The 16,737-nt window shown below is 43.2% G+C and overlaps 2 protein-coding genes across 7 annotated transcripts in view; one reads left to right on the top strand and one right to left on the bottom strand.

The window, feature by feature from the left end:
• tet3 (tet methylcytosine dioxygenase 3) overlaps window positions 1-14,987 on the top strand; it is a 49,671-nt gene extending 34,684 nt beyond the window's left edge. For all 6 annotated transcript variants that reach the window (XM_082554182.1, XM_082554184.1, XM_082554183.1 and 3 more), the window contains 8 exons: window positions 635-725; window positions 3,936-4,029; window positions 5,340-5,548; window positions 6,495-6,645; window positions 6,838-6,927; window positions 7,171-7,308; window positions 7,429-7,783; window positions 7,928-14,987. In XM_082554182.1, coding sequence (XP_082410308.1) covers window positions 635-725; window positions 3,936-4,029; window positions 5,340-5,548; window positions 6,495-6,645; window positions 6,838-6,927; window positions 7,171-7,308; window positions 7,429-7,783; window positions 7,928-9,726 — 2,927 coding nt within the window. In that variant the 3' untranslated portion in view covers window positions 9,727-14,987. The remainder of the gene's footprint in view (window positions 1-634; window positions 726-3,935; window positions 4,030-5,339; window positions 5,549-6,494; window positions 6,646-6,837; window positions 6,928-7,170; window positions 7,309-7,428; window positions 7,784-7,927) is intronic.
• Window positions 1-16,737, bottom strand: part of LOC309719662 (uncharacterized protein) — a 206,192-nt gene that overhangs the window by 109,243 nt on the left and 80,212 nt on the right. The window lies entirely within an intron of this gene.

Genomic DNA, 16,737 nt, shown 5'->3' with positions numbered 1-16,737 from the left:
ACTACCTCAAAAAGCTTCTGCTTCACCATGTTTTGCTCCCCACACCACTCCCTGTGTGTGTGCGTTCATGTGTGTGAACGTGTGTTTGAACTGGATGTCGCAATGAGCTCTACTTTCACATGCTTCTCATAGAAGATCTGGCTTTACCTACAAAGAAAATATCTTTGAGTTTGGCCAGAAATACATCAAAGCACATCCGCTGTACCTTTGTCCTTTTACAAAACACTACAACATGTGAGAACATGCAAAGCCAAGCTGTACTTTTCAAGTCTTCTTTGTGTGCAATTTAAGTGACACTCAGATCCAAGAGTTGGTTTGTTAGGAATTGGGGCTTAGATGTAAAATTTTTGGTCAATGTGAAAGGCAAAAATGTTTTTAAAACCAAAGATTCAAATTCAAAAGAGAAACTGTTTTAAATAGGCTGGTGTTAGGGGACATTACCACCAAAGCTATAGATTTGAACAGCAGTGACTATATTACCCAATCTTGTTCTGATTCTGTGTTGAATTCATGCTGTAGTGGAATCACTGATACACTGTAAAAATCCAGTGTTTATTGTCAATTGCTGCTACAGTTTGTATTCGTTTTTCAGATAAAATGTTGTGTTCTTACTCTGTACTGTCCCCCCCCTCAGAGCACATAATTGAAAAAGATGAAGGGCCCTACTACAATCACTTGGGATCTGGACCTACTGTGGCCTCCATACGAACCCTGATGGAGACAAGGTATATTCTCTTCTCTTCTCTTCTCTTCTCTTCTCTTCTCTTCTCTTCTCTTCTCTTCTCTTCTCTTCTCTTCTCTTCTCTTCTCTTCTCTTCTCTTCTCTTCTCTTCTCATGAGTCCTCCTCCTCACATTTTGTCCTTAGGGAATCTGTGACCTAGAATCTAGTAGGAGGAACAGGAAATATCAGCATCATCAGCATATCACAGGCAGAGCAAAAAGCACAGGATTAGCAGCAGATGACAGCTGATAATGGGAAGAACACAGAAGGAAGAACAACTGATGACAAAATACAATAAAATATGGAGGAAAAAATGAACATTGAAGCAGTGAGGGGAGACAGAGAGATGGGTAACCTTATTTATGAATAATGTAGATGTAAAAATGAGTTTGGTTTGTGTGAAACTTAAAATTTCACAAGAAATGTCACAAATTAAAGATAAAAAAAAAGTGTTGTCACATGTGCATCTATATAAATAGATTGTATATGTGTAGATGTGCATATAAATTAGGTAAATAACATTATTAAAGATCTTTTTTTCTAAATGCTTTTATTTTTAAAGGGCATTTTAGAGAGCAAAGTAACGTAATTTTAAATACTCTTATTCCCTTTATAAATGCAGGGAGGATGGGAAGGTAGAACACCTTTATGGGCCCATTATGCTCCACGTATTGGCAGTATTGCACACAAACAGCAAAGTATCCAGACATACCATTTGTACCAGTACTGAGGGTGCGAGTACTCGCTACAGTGTTCTCCTGAGCGATAGCGACACCCATACTAAACCTCTACGTCAGGTGTATGGGTAGAAGAAGTGAAAACTGGAAGCAAATGTAAAGTTTTTCCAGAAAGCGTCAGACTGTATAATCTCTGTAACTCTCCTGTACTGATAGATCAGTGAATTGGAGGTCAAAACGAACATGATCGTGCACTCGTGTCTTCAACTTGGGGAATATTGCAAAAGCTGACGAGTGCTTGACCAGCTGAAACCAAAATGACACTAAAGTGCAGCTTGTGCCAGAGGACTTGATGGCACTTTTTCTCTTTGGTACCATTCGCAAGAGGCTGGGTGGACGCGCATAATGAGCCCATTAGAGGGAGGGGGAATCATGTGCAGCCAGACCGGCTACCTAACCACTGAAAAGAGAAGCTCAAATTGCAACACACGGAGGAAGTGTGACTTCCTTTTCTGATAGAAACACCATAACTCCACTTGATCTTTACACCACAAATAATTGCTTGCTCCTGTAATCTCATGTATAGAACCCTTAATAAACAAACTGCAGCTGCAGCCTCAGTAATGAAATTGCTGTTGGGTTATCTTGCAGAAGCATGCCACGAAACAACTCTTTTCAAGGTTGAATTAACGAATATCTTTCTCTGCAGAATGTAAACACACTTTAACCTTTTTTTTTTTTTACCACATCTTTCACTTGTGTTAAGCTTCATTTTCACAATGCTGAATGCTGTAGTAGTTGCTATTCATTGAGAGGCTGGATTTCTGTAGGGCCAATGAGTCATTAGCTCCCAGAGAGCGCAGCTTGAGTAAGTGAGGGGAGGGAGTGTTCAACCAGAGTCCACTTTTTGCTATTTGAGAGATGACGCAAGATGTTAAGCCCCTATAGTCCCTGGCTGACCTTTGACCTACCCCTCACCCTAGCCAGCCACCCCTGTGGTGACAGAGTCTAATCCCCTCCCACTTTCTCAGCCACCTCAGGGTGATTCCTATTCAGGAGGTGCACGGCGTATTCACTGCCATGCCAAATCTGCTCAAGGCTGAGGTTTTCACAATGGCAGGTATCTGGCTGACAGGAGACCTGATATGATCTGTGAACAAACATCTGACAAGGCCCAGTGACATACCCGCGCCCCGGTGCAACCTCTGACCCCCCTCTCCTCCTGTGCAACTACAAACAGACCTGCAGAAATACACACCACGCACCATTAGGACACAAAAACAAACAGAAATGTTTGTGTACAATTGCTAATGCATTCAAGCTACTATCAGCACAGAAATATGTCCAAGAGAAGTCCTTTTGGCCCGAGTTGTTTTGGAAGCTAAGGGATCAGATTTACTCTGCCATGCTTGTGTGAATCTCAGCAGAGGACTGTGAACATGCACTCCTAATCAAGTTGACTTGTTTTTGTCAGGATTGACATATAATGCTACTCCCTCAGACTACTTAGAGGTGGAGAAAAATGAGAAAGGCAAAACGAACATTTGGAATAAAGACTAAGAACCACTGCTGATGAGGTCACTTGTGGCAATAAGAAACCTTTGATTAATATCCCTCAGTGGAAATCTGAAATCTCCTGTTACTGATCAGGTGCTGCTGGAACTGCTACTGAGTAGCCGTTCATTGTCCATAGTTATTGTGTTTTGGTACCAATAGCATTTGGCCAGCATATTTTTCTGCTCTCTTAATCAGTAATGTCACACTTTTCCATGGTTTTTGAACACATGGACAAACTGGAAAGTTTTCCCAGTTTTACAACATTTTTTGAAACACAGTACCTTTAGAAACTGTACCTGCACCTAACTACATGTGTGTAGTCTTTTGGAGGGTTTGAGTATAGCTCTTAAAGGTGACCTTCCTTGGTTGCTGTTACAGTCAGTTCTGTAAAATTCAAAGAATAAGGTCAGAATATGCAGTTTCTGTTTGAAGGTTCAGGCTTTCACGCTTCTGTGAATGCTCCTTTTCACACCATTTTTCTACTTTTGGATCTGTGTGATGTCAGTGAGAGTGGATATCCTGAATATGACCATCTCACAGGTACAGAGAACTGGCTGCATGAACGCCACACCTACCTGAGATTTAGGCCTTCTGTTTGTGAGACGGTAGCTATTCAGAATAAAGCTGGCTTAAAGGAAGCTGAACACTTTGTTCTACACAGTGAATGAATTTAGGGGTCTTCATCAAGTCTGACTTGAGATAAACAAGGAATATTTTGAAATGTGCAAAACTTCATGTAACTTTTCTAGTTACATGGAGCTGGAAATGAGCATAACAAGTCCCCTGCAGCAAAACATGAAGGTTCAGTATTTAAATGCCCCAGTTCCTTGTGGTTGGTTTGGTTTCTCTACGGAGACAAAACATAGAAATGACTGCAGTGTGTTTTTATATGTAGGACATTGAGAGTGTCAGGTTTTTGTGTCACAACACTAAAGTCAGACATGCAGTAAAACAGTGAATTGCGTCTCTCTGTATGCAGGTTTGGAGAGAAGGGGGAAGCCATCCGGATTGAGAAGGTGGTTTACACAGGCAAAGAGGGAAAGAGTTCCCACGGATGTCCTATTGCTAAGTGGGTAAGTAGCATCACAGCACATCCAAAATGCGGTTTTGAAAGATGCTGGATAACTTCCAACACACATGCCTACAACAGACAGTGAGCAATAGTGTTGAGAAACATGTCCCTACACTGTATATAAAGGAGGGGCATGTCATAGCTTTTGGGTCTGAAAAGTGAAACCAGTGCTAAGTGCCTTTCTAACAGCCAGGGGAGTAATATCTTGAGCTGAAGTCTATAAGAAGTTTACTGCTCGTTTGATTCATGCATCAGTAAAAATTATGTTCATTTTATAAATGAATGTTCCACTAAAGAGCCTGTTATACCCTCCGACTGGTAAAGAGTTGACGCCCTAGCTGCTGTTGTGCACCTCTTGTTACATGGTGCTACAGCTGCAATCAGGTTGAAGACACGCATGTACAATCGTGTCATTTTTACCTTGGTTTTAATGATGAATACAGAAGCTCAGCGGTACATAGATTATACCGTGGGATATGCTGCAGCAGTTTGAAAAGATGAGGCTTTGCTTCCAGTTTTGCCTTCGTCTTCTCCTGTATCAGCGCTGATGTGGAGCGACGCCTATTGTTCAGGAGAATACTGCAGCAGGTACCTGTGACGCTTTCCGATGGTATCTCCAGGAGTGCACAAAGCGACCAATGGGCTTTGACCAACCAAGGCCCTAAGAGTAAAGAGAGGCTGACCGGGTGCTAACATTTGTGTCAGTTCAAGTGAAAGATAAAAAAGTGAGAGTGAGAGTTTTTTTCAGTGTTTATCCCACCTGCCAACACTGACAGCCTGTCAACAAGCAATTTATGTGACATGTGAGTGTGTGTGCATGTTTGTATAGTGAGGGGTCCTGGGGAGACACACAGGCGAGTTGCCATCCACAGTGAGCAAATCAGTAGGAGGTCTCACTCTGTGACAACTGCCTGGCCTCCTCTCCTGTGTCACCCCTGACACATCCTGCTAATGACTTTATGGATTCAAAACAACCACCCTGCTGAGGGAGGGTGACTGTTTGGGTGTGTTTTAAGACAGAAAGATTAGGAAGCTAGGGGAACTGACTTAAAGAAGTGGTATTCAGTCACAGAAGTGGGTCAGACTTTAGTTCAAGGAGTAAATATCCTTCTTAAATAAAATGTAACCCTCAACTATGTCTGGTTTGTCACTATATCAAAATGTATGGGTGTGCTGGACATCTGCTGGCCAAATGCAGGAACTACAAGGAGCTCTTGGAACATCCTATCAACTGACTGAAATTGTATTTGGCTTTATTAGCATTGGATTTTTGTGTGCGAGTAAAAGCTCACAAGCTTTGTTTCCTGTCAGGTGATCCGTAGAGGCAACGAGAAAGAGAAGCTGCTGTGTATGGTGAGGCAACGTGCAGGCCATCGCTGTGACAATGCTGTCATCATCGTCGTCATTATAGCCTGGGAAGGTGTACCGAGGGCCCTGGCTGACCAACTGTACAGAGAGGTCACAGACACGCTCACCAAACATGGCAACCCCACCAGCCGACGCTGTGGCCTCAATGAGGAGTGAGTAGGGGATGGCTAGTTTTTCATTCTGGATGTCTGTCAGGAAATGGATGGACTTTTGAATATATTGATTTTTGAAGCAGATGGTGTTTAAACTCTGGGTATCTTTTTCACACATGCCACACATGGTTGTCCTGAACATTTATAAACATCCTTAGACAGAAGTGCGTGTGACAACAGTAATGTCTGACTCAGTCCGGTTAGACATTAGCCTGTCTTAAACCTGCCGACTCTCTAGTACAAAGGCAGAGTGGTGTTTCACCCATGTGTGAAAGCACAGGTTATTGTTCATCACATTCACTGCTAGTCAGTCATGTGTCCAGCCTCTTTGCATGTTCACAATGCTTCCTCACTTTAACAACACTATTGTTGTATTTATATTTCCAGTAGTGGGAATAAGTCAGAAGCAGTGGAGAAGTGTGGAAAATATCCTGACCGGATCAAATTTGTCCAAAGTTCATATTCATGACATAAAAGTGAATTTTAAGACAAGAATTACGACAAAAATGAAATGTGTACATTTTGTTCTCTGTTACACTGTTCACCTAGTACCCAGCCCTTCAGCTAACCATGAGTAAATGTTAACACACCCCCGTGTCTGGTGGCTTAGATATGTGAACCACTCACCATCTGGGATGGAGAAACAAGTCTTGCTTCTATCTTCTGTGTAGGCACTGAAGCTGCCTTTGTGTTTCCCTCCAATATGTGTGTAACATATAGTAACTTTGACATATAAAGCAATTTTAATAAAACCGGACATTATTAAAATGTGTGGCTTAAGTCTAAGATGATCTGCTGTAACACCATTCAACATTGATTGCTTCAAATGAAACCAACTGTCTCGCTAACACTCTCAATTACAGTGGTGCACACGAGGTAGTAAAACATGCCAGACTGCACGTCTTCTATGAATGAAGCTCAGTGTGCTCTCTGTCTCCCCCTACAGCCGTACTTGTGCCTGTCAAGGCAAGGATCCTGAAACTTGTGGTGCTTCCTTCTCTTTTGGTTGCTCATGGAGTATGTACTTTAACGGCTGCAAGTACGCACGAAGCAAAATGCCGCGAAAGTTCAGGTTACAGGGAGAACACCCTGAAGAGGTACTCATCACGCGAAAGCTGCCTTTTTACAAGCATTGTATGAGTACATATGTATGCAAATGAGAAGATTAATATTATTTTTTTTATTTTAAAATTCTTTTCTCTTCTTGTTCTTTTCAGAATAGCATCTGTAAATTTTAAGATACCACTTTATAGTTTTGTCTGACCTGTGATTCATGTTTTCATCATCAGGAGGAAAAACTCAGGGATAACTTCCAGCTTCTGGCAACTGAGGTGGCTCCTGTGTACAAGCAACTAGCACCACAAGCCTACAGTAACCAGGTGTGTTGTACAGGCACATGTCTATTAGCAAACCAACATAGGAAAGAAGATCTCAGCAGGAGATGTTTCTAAAGACGCAAAACCAACTCGCACGCATTATTACCTTATGATTTAGTACACCTGTGAGGACTTGGCTTTGAGAAAGGAAGCAATCTTAAGTGTTGTGTTTCTGTGTATTTTAAGAATGCAGAAATGAGTCCCTTCCTATAGCTGGTTTAATGCTATCTCTGTCCTTTACTTCAGTGCCAGACAGAGTCCAAAGCTCCTGAATGCAGGCTGGGCTTGAAGGAAGGCCGTCCATTCTCTGGAATCACTGCTTGCATGGACTTTTGTGCTCACGCTCATAAGGACCAGCACAACCTGTACAATGGATGCACAGTGGTAAGATCATTAAACCTTTCTCTTTTTTGCACTGAATAATGGCTACATTGTTAATGAGCTGAAAATGCTACATAAAAAGTGCGGCTGTTTTATCACACACTCTGTGCCACGCTCTACCAGGTGTGTACTTTGACAAAGGAGGACAACCGAACAGTGGGAGAAGTCCCAGAGGACGAGCAGCTCCACGTGTTGCCTCTTTACACGTTATCCCCGACAGATGAGTTTGGCAGCGAGGAGGCCCAGAACCGCAAGATGGAGACAGGAGCTATCCAGGTGCTTAACGCTTTCCGCCGTGAGGTGCGCAAGTTGCCCGAACCTGCCAAGTCATGCCGACAGCGCCGACTAGAGGCAAAGAAGGCTGCCTCAGAGAAGAAGAAAAATAAACTCATCCAGCAAGCAGGAGAGACGCCGGAGAAGACGGGGATCAAAGCCGAGGTCTGCATTAGCAGTTTCCCTCAACCCCAAGGCAATAAAGGTTAGTTTCTGTTTTAGATCTAAGTAACTTAAAATGTCCTTTGTGTTTACCTGTTATCACCGGATTGTAAAAGCTGAAATACTTTAAGATTTTGACTTGTTTGTAACCCATTTTCCTTACTTTTCTTTTGTGTCAAACAAACAGCAATTATAAAACAAGAGGTGAAGCCCAACATCAAAAAGGAACCCTTAAACGGATCGATAGATGGATATTCTGTGCAAGCAGTAGACCCAGTAAATCCCATGTATACAAACCCCGTCTTCTATGCAAGGGGAGGCCTCCCCACAACTGGCCAGCCCTCTGCACCTGATACAGTAAATGGTTTCCACACCAGTTTGCCCCCAATGGATTATGCCTACTACAGGTGCTCACCCAATACACTTTTCCCCCCTGTACTGAGGACCTATGAGGGTCGAAATGGCTCTTCGCCCAGAGCTGGCTGTAAAGCTGTCCAGATAGATCAGAAGCCTGACATTCAAAACTTTCAGTCCAGGGTGGCTCTTTCCTGCTCCAGCCAAGCAGAGCAAACCAACCAACCAAATCACACGACTTACACCCAGGCACCAGTTTATAGCCAATCCCGTCCTTCCTCTGCCTCCTCTGAGTCCTCCAACAGAGGCACGCCGGTCATCAAACAGGAGCCTATGGATGTGCCAGTCTATGAAGGCACGCTTCCGAACCAGGTCGGAGCCAACACATCAAGAAGCCCCTCGCAACCTGTGACCTGGCCTGGGCACAAGCTTAATGGAAGTTTTATTCCCACCACTTGGGATGCCCATCAGAAGCATAAACAAAGTTCCGAGGCCTCATCGGAGAAACAGCAGCAGTTTCACCAGCATCTCCAGCAGCGGCAGGCCTCTCCTTACCCGCAGCAGTGGTCATCCTTCCTTGGCTTAAACACTATGAGGGCTTCCCCTGCCCCATCACCGTCACTCCAGGTACCTCCCTCTCCATCTCCATCCCCTCAGCTAGGCACAGTGGTCCAAGGTAACATACATCAATCTTCCCCACGCCCTGGCACTCCACGCCCAAGCACCCCTCACCCAGTAACCCCACAGCCCGGTGTCTCTCACGCAGGCCCACTTACACCACGGCCAAGTACCCCACATCCAGGCACCCCCAGGCACTGGGCGAGCCCCGTTGCTAGCCCACAGCCGCAAACATGGGGCATGGGGCCTTATAGTCCTGGTATGAAGCACAGCAATCCTGCAGGGGCCTATCCCGACAAGATCTGGTCCAAGACTGGAGAAAGTCGGTGTTCCACTCCGGTTGGGCCCCAGGAAAAGGCCTGGAAGTCTTTTGGAGGTTCTGTGGCAAGTAACACCCCTTCCCCTGCTCCAGAGGGTCGCCTCTTCCCCGATGCCCTGCAGCAATCAGATCAGGCCTGCTACACGCCCAGCCGAGCAGAGAGCGACGTCGAGAGCACCAAGAATTGCGAAGAGGACGTGGATGAGGTCTGGTCTGATAGTGAGCACAACTTCCTGGACCCTTACATAGGCGGGGTAGCAGTGGCACCAGCCCACGGCTCCATCCTAATCGAATGTGCTCGTCGGGAACTACATGCTACCACTCCACTCAAAAAGCCTGACCGCTCCCACCCCTCCCGCATCTCCCTGGTCTTCTACCAGCACAAGAACCTCAACCAGCCCATGCATGGCCTGGCTCTTTGGGAGGCCAAAATGAAGCTGCTGGCAGAGCGAGCACTGCAGAGGCAGCAGGAAGCAGCTCTCCTTGGCCTCTCCCAGGAGGATATCAAGACACTCGGGAAGAAACGCAAGTGGGGCGCTACGGCGGCAGGCGCTAGTCCAGGACCTGGACAATCTAAAGACAAGAAGGAGGGGCCGGTGACGCGGTTATCCCCCTCGTTCTACACCACCTCTACGGTTACTGTGTCTCCCTATGCCTCCACCGTCGTCACGGGGCCCTACAGCCACTTTGTGTGAGGACACATAGACACAGAGTGACTGATAGCTACAGAGTGGTGCAGTGGAGGGCTGGAGAGAGAGCACTGAGCAGAATCAATGTCTCTCAGCCGTCCCGCAGTCTGGCATCCCTCCATCCTGCCTCCCTCTACAGTCCACTTGGAGGAGGGGGACATTTTTATTGTTTTTTACCTCATGTCAGGCAGTGGTTTGGGCTTCAGACACACTGCCTGTGGTGCTCTTCCTCTCTTTTCCCCGGAGAGGAACTCCATTGCTTTTTCTTGTTTATAGAATTTTAATGATTCTAATTATTGCTATTATTATCAATATTATTATGATTGTTACTGTCAATGTTGTTATTACAGGTATTATTATGATGAAGACTTGTTTTTTTTTATTATTGCTCTTTTCATTAATGTTATTATTAATAAGGTGACCTGTTTTGTTTTGTTTTTATATTTTTGTTAAATCAATCAGTCTGAGTTTGACAGACTTGGACACTTGCTTTTTCCATGTTTGGAAAACATGCACCCTTCCCCCCCACTTGACTTTGTTCTTATCAATCTTAAAGCTGTACTTAGATAAGGAGGAGCCATTATCTCCCTGATACGGCAGAAAAATCAACAATATAGTCACCACAATCATTTCTTTTAGTTTATAAAGCCATTTCTGGGCCTTTTTAAAGAATAATCACAATAATCACCATTATGAAGATCCTGATCAAAAGCATTGGATTTTAATGAATCAGTACCAGCATCACCACTGTCAAATACGCCACTGACAGTATGTTTTTTCATTATAGCAAACAACCATCTACACAAATATTACAAAAGATAAGAGTAAGGAGGGAAATCACCAAAGCCCTTTTGCTCCAGGCACCTAGAAAAAGCGCAGCGATTGGTTTCAAGTGTCATGCTGAAGGAAGAAAATGGTCCCCGGGCTCAGAATAACTCTTAACCATTACTGCGAGAAACCTTTGCAGCTTGCCTTGTCGTGATGATGAGATGATGCGCTCCTCCTACTCTCCCTTCTAGCTTCTGACTGGTGCTCAGCTTCCTGCTCTGATCGATTTCCATTCCGCTACTCTTCATGGCACTCGATGCTGTATTTAGGTGCTCTAACTCAAATTTGGCTCAAGTAGTATTTGCAACTAAAAAGTTTGTGTTTCGGCCCAGGTGGGATACCAGAACACTGGGATTTACTGCTTTTAACACAAAGGTGCAGAACTTGTGTCGTGCTAGGGAAAGGTCCTAACGAGTTATCTCACAGAAGCTTTCCTGTGCTCTGTGCGGAGAACTGAAGTTCTCACACCCGGTGCTCCACAGAGGCCAAAACAAGCGATACTACTTGTGTAAGCCATTTAACCCAGATCTGCTATTCCCACAGGTGGCACTCTTTTATCTTCCTATAACATTCAAGTAGGAGTGAGCACTTCCCAGTGTAAACTCTAGAGGGCAGCGTCGACTGCTGTTTCAAAGTGGTGTGTACAAACAAACCTATAAGCACTTGGGATTCATTTAGATGGCAGCCTTGTCTCATTGTTGCTTTAACCATCCATGGCCACTAGAGGGGGCTATCCACCCTGCTCGCTGACCATAGATTGGACTTGATAAAACAGCTGAAGGCAAAGCTGACATTAAAAATGTGCCACAGATGTGAACCGGAAACCCATCGTGGGTTGGAGCAGCAGGAAACAGTGTTGGGACAGCAGTGCTTTTGGTGCTCACACACACACTCTGGTGCTCTCCTATTACACTTGATTTACTGTGAAGGGCCCACTCCTTTCTCTGCATGGTGCTGTCATCTTTGAGCAGAGTGAGGCGTGTCCTTCTGCAGGCACCTTGTCACCGCAGAGCCAGCCAATCAAAATGGCCACCGTGTGGTTCAGCTCCACATTGGGCTCAAAAACTGGTTTCCTTTAGAGGAGTTATTATTTTATTTTATTTTTTGCAGTTTGTTGTGGCATGTAGTGATTTTTGTCTCAAACAAAAAGAAAAGTACACTGTACAGGGCAGAGAAAGCACAGTCATTCACTGCATTTCTTGGTAACCCATTTAGCAGTGCTTTTCACAGAGAAAATAGTACTGAGAGATAAAAGGGAAACCGTAGAAAATTTCTGTAGCTTCCAGGGTTTGGCGCCGAACGTGAGCGCAACAGATCGATGAATCTCTCACTTTGCGTGCGTGTGAGTCTGAAAAGAGCCAAAGAGAGAGACTATTTGATAGCCTGGTGAGAGTCCTGTAAATCGCTCGTTTTTGTTTTCCTTTGTGGTCACATGGTTCACCTGCAACATGTGTCAGAAATGAAAATGAGAGACTGCTGATGCAAGCCGACTCCCAGCTGCTGGGCGGTCGTTTGGGCCAAGGCCCTGGTCATCTGTGAAAGACCCTGTTACCTCTCCCGATTTTCTCCAGCTCTCTACCTCACGCTGTAGAGACACTGGTCACAATCACGACTTGCTACTGAGGGCAGAGAATCATGCATGTCCCTTTGTGTGCTCTAGATCTCCACACTCATTTTAACCTGCTTTTTTTTTTTTTTACTCTTATTTATTACTACATGGTGATAATGATTGTCTTTGATGTTATTGTTTTTTTTCATCATTTTTTATATAGCTAATACAAATTGTACATAAAGAAGAAAAGATTTATAAAAGCACTTTTAATCTTGATTTTAATGACACAGAAAGAGCCGATTATTGACAACTTGAAGCTTCTTTTTTTTTTAAATTTCCTCAAGAGAGAGATAAAAAATGTAAATATCAAACTATTTAGGTAAGATTATTTAACTTGTGAGGAAAGTAACAAAACCACGAATGACATGGGGGTATTTTTGAAGTCTCTGACAGCCCTGAACATCAGTAAACAACACTTGGCCCCAATGTGTTGTGTGCAAATCTGTGCTTAGTCACTCTGCTGTTTTTGCTTTCCTAATACTGTACCCCCTGTCGGCATGCGACTGACAGAGCCCCAGAAATTTCTGAAAACGATTTAGTCAGCCCAATTCTGTAACATGAAACCACACTCAGCTGACTCACTGGCAACAGTAAAGCGAAAATAAGAGATCCCCCGTGTTGCAGTTGTGCTAATGTATGAATTTAGAGTTTTAGCTTGACAGCTTTCAGTTGTTGTTATTTTCAATTTTGTTGACATTCTCAAACTCTGTGACAGATTCATGACAGCATCGTATTTTAAAAAAAACCCCAAACAAATGCCAAAATCTGAATAATGTGATTCCCACATTCCCACGAGCGTGATAAGAGTTACCTCTTGGCTAGTTTACTAGCTTGACTTAAGCAGCTGATTAGCTTAGCTTAGCATATTGGCTGAAAACATGGGGAAACAGCTAGCCTAACTAAAATCAAACTGCCAGCACTTTAAACCTCTTTAACACACGTTAAGTAAGGTTTGTCAACACCATTGTCACATTGGTTTTACAGGGGGTTACATCCCAGGCTAACAAGACCACCAGCAGATATTTCATAAAAAATAAAAAAGAATCACTGCTTCCAGCCTGGAAACAGTCTGGTACAAAGTCCTCTGAAAAGAAAAAAAAATAACAAAAAGGAAACAGAGAAAACAGAGTGAGCTTTAAAGCTGCTGGCGGGCAGATTTTGTTACCTATGTTGCTTCCTGTGTGCCCGGTCTTTATGCTGATCTCAGCTGTCTGATAGCTGCGGCTTCATATTTATCATACAGACGTTAGAACAGTACAGAGTTTTTCTTCTGAGTGTCAACAGGAGAGAGAATGGGAAGTTTTTCAATGACGAACTATTATTTACTATCAAACACCCCCCCTATAACTATACTGACTGCCACGGAGCCAGTCTGAGGTGAAACATTGGGCGACGCTTTAATGAGTTACTGCCCAGCAGTCTTTGTCAGTTGTGTTACCACCGCCCTGCTTGCTTAGATGTGTCATCATTATTATTCGCTTCAGCTTTTGTAATAGCCAAGTATGCACGTGGCAGAAAAATCACAGCTCCCCCGCGGAAGACTGCAGATCTTTCATTTGCCATGATAATTAGGTGACCCACGCCATGTCTAACAGTAGTTTGATAGTGCAGTAACAAGACCCATTTTACGTATTGAGCTTAAGACTTGCCCATATATTAGTCACACACACACACACACACACACACACACACACACACAACACAAACAATTACCGAAACAACAAAAGGGTGCTGAGGATATGGTGCATATGATATCTTGGTGACTTTGTACATTTCTAAATGCTTCATAACTTTGGTGGATGGTTCTCATGAGAGGCACCACCTCCCAAGCGGACAAGTACTGAGATCCTGGGGGGTGAGTCGGTTCAGTCGGTGCTATGATGCTATACCTTAAAAATTCACTGTGTTAAAAAAAATACAAAAAAGGAAAAAAAAGCGAGGGATAAATAATTACCACAAATATTTTTCTGAGCTCTTCGAATGTCAAGAGAACTATACTTTTGATTAAAGCAGTTTCACAGGAAGGGAAGCTGCCCTGGTGCTGACTTTATGAAAAGTCTTTTGTTACAACGCTACAAATTTACATCTCTTTTTGAGGGCAGGTGGTGCACTCAAACTGTTGATTACATTCTCTATTAATCTTCATTCCATACTGTACTTGAATTCATTTAAAATAGGACGAGATATAGAATCATATTATATGAAGACTGTTAGCTGGGTTTTACATTTGGTACTGTGCAAGTACCAGAGGCTATTCAAATGATCTTTTGAGTATGTTGTACATGTTCATGTTAACTGAATGCTAAGATATTTGAACGACACAAAAAAAAAAAAAATTGCGTACTGCCTCCCTGTTCCTCTCCCAAGTGATGCACTTCCTTTACTCACTCCCTCTCTTTCTTCTAAATTTTGTATAGTTTTTGACACACATAGATAAACACACATAGATTTGCATCTAACTGTGTATGGCCCACAGTCCTAATTTAACGAACACTTGAAATTTGGGATAGAGACTTGGACCCTGACCCATAAAATTAAATAAAAGGAAAAGAAAGAAAAAGAAAGTGAACCAACACAACTGGCAGCTACATTCCGTTAAGTTTGAGGATTGTTCTTGGTTCTTTATTTTTCATGTCAAGGATGCAGTATGTAAAAAAAAAAAAAGGAAAAAAAGTGTTTTTGTTCAGTCTCTCTCTCTCTTTGTAGCTGTATGGTGTATTATGTGAATACATAGTGTATGTGGTTAAAAAAGAAAAAAAGAATAAAAAACCAACCCACAATATTGTTTTATGTTGCGCGATAAATAATAAAATTGAAGTGAAACACGTGTTCTTCTTAGTGACTTCATTTCTTGGTCAAGTTGTATTTGATTCTGTTTCCAAGTGCAGTGAGGATCACTGAGTCCTGGCCTCTGTTTTGATCAGCCTGCTCAGTGAAGGCTCATCTCATCCACTCCAATCCAATTCAACTTTATTTATATAGCACTTTAAAACAACAAAGTTGACCAGAGTGCTCATGGATCTAAGCACTCCATGGATCATGGATCTAAAAAGGGAAAATTGTAAATATTCAGTGTGTTCTAGTCTTTCAGCCATTGAAAGTGCAGCTGGGGAAAAAATGTGAGGGCATCATAGAGTGGACAAGGGTTAAGAGAGAAAATGGTAACCATTTTCTTTCAATTCAATAAAAACATATTGGCTAGGTTCTCAAAAAATGTCTTTGTGGGGGTGAGAATAGTCCTGCTTTTGAGGGGTCCAAGGCAGCTTTTTTCAGCTTATATTGGTATGTCTGGTCTCCTTTTGTGCATTAACGCCTCTATAACTTCAGACCAATGAATTGAAAGGTTTACATGTTTTTTTTCAAGGCTGTAATTTTTTTCTAATGGTGCCCTATGAGAGTCGTACAGCCGGGCAGGGGGGAGAACACGTCTGCAAAACCCTGCAGCAACAGCCGCTCTCTGGGCCTGTGTGAGATGGTTATCACAATGGAAGGAGGCGGGAATTGTGGAATTTGGCCCTTGCAACTTGGTGAGTCACTTTTGGCTGGAAGCACTTTGTATCCTAGTGAAAATTGCTTGAGTCTAGCCCCTCTGTTGTGCAGGCACTGTTGATGTTCCTGTGCCTGGAGCAAATTTTCTCATGAAAAGGTACTTTTGGGATGGCTGGCTGGTAAACCAGCTGACAATCCAGGCAGTACGCGCACCGTCGGCGCACATCCGCTCAGATGCAAGACCAATAAAATCAGGCCATTATTCGCTCCAGAGTTTTATCAGTACCCTCATGCAATGCCATTGGATTATAATGGCAGGGCAGAGTTCATCAGGCTAATTCCCTTCACCTGGACCTCAGCCTCTCTGACACTGCCCCTCAAGCCCGATGCACCACCCCTCCTCTGCAGTGGAGCCAATGACCACACCTCCCTGCCACAAATTAATTTATCATTGAGCCACAAGTGGGGTCTTTAGCTCAAACAACACATTTGTTTTGCATTCAAACACAGAAGCTTGAAATGTTGTTTATTTTAAGGATGGTTTGCTTCCAGTCCTGGCATTACTGTCCGAATCCAAATGCAATGGCCTGAAGAAAGTCTTTAGCATTGTTGCAACTTTCCTTTGTCACAACCCAGTGGATCTGGGTTCGGAATACAATGACCTTGAACCTGCAGGTGACCACACCACCTCCTGGCATCCTGCAAGAAAACAATCATATTCTTTAGAATACCAACTTATTTGCTTTCTTAAAACATTTTTTCTTGCATTTGCTATAGAACAGATCTCAAGATAGACAAGCTAGCTGCAATATTACACTAATACCAAAAAACACTGCAAATTTCATATAAACAATTATGCTGTCCATCCATCCACCCATCCATTCAGTGTCTTCAGGGGAAAATGGGAGTGATAAGATTTAAAGTACACGGAGTGGAGGCTGACTGGTAGGGATGGGTATTGAAAAGATTTTCACGATTCCGATTTCATTTTCGATTCTGTTTAACGATATAATACTTTATTGATTCTCTTATCGATTCTTATTTTTTAAAAAGGAGAACACTAAGGTCGATTAGCTTAGAACTTTGTT

The sequence above is a fragment of the Aulonocara stuartgranti genome (assembly GCF_965226115.1).
Source record: "Aulonocara stuartgranti genome assembly, chromosome: 12".
NCBI classification, from domain to species: Eukaryota; Metazoa; Chordata; class Actinopteri; order Cichliformes; family Cichlidae; genus Aulonocara; species Aulonocara stuartgranti.
Note: the sequence above shows the minus strand (reverse complement) of the source record. Positions and strands in the feature narration are given on the sequence as shown.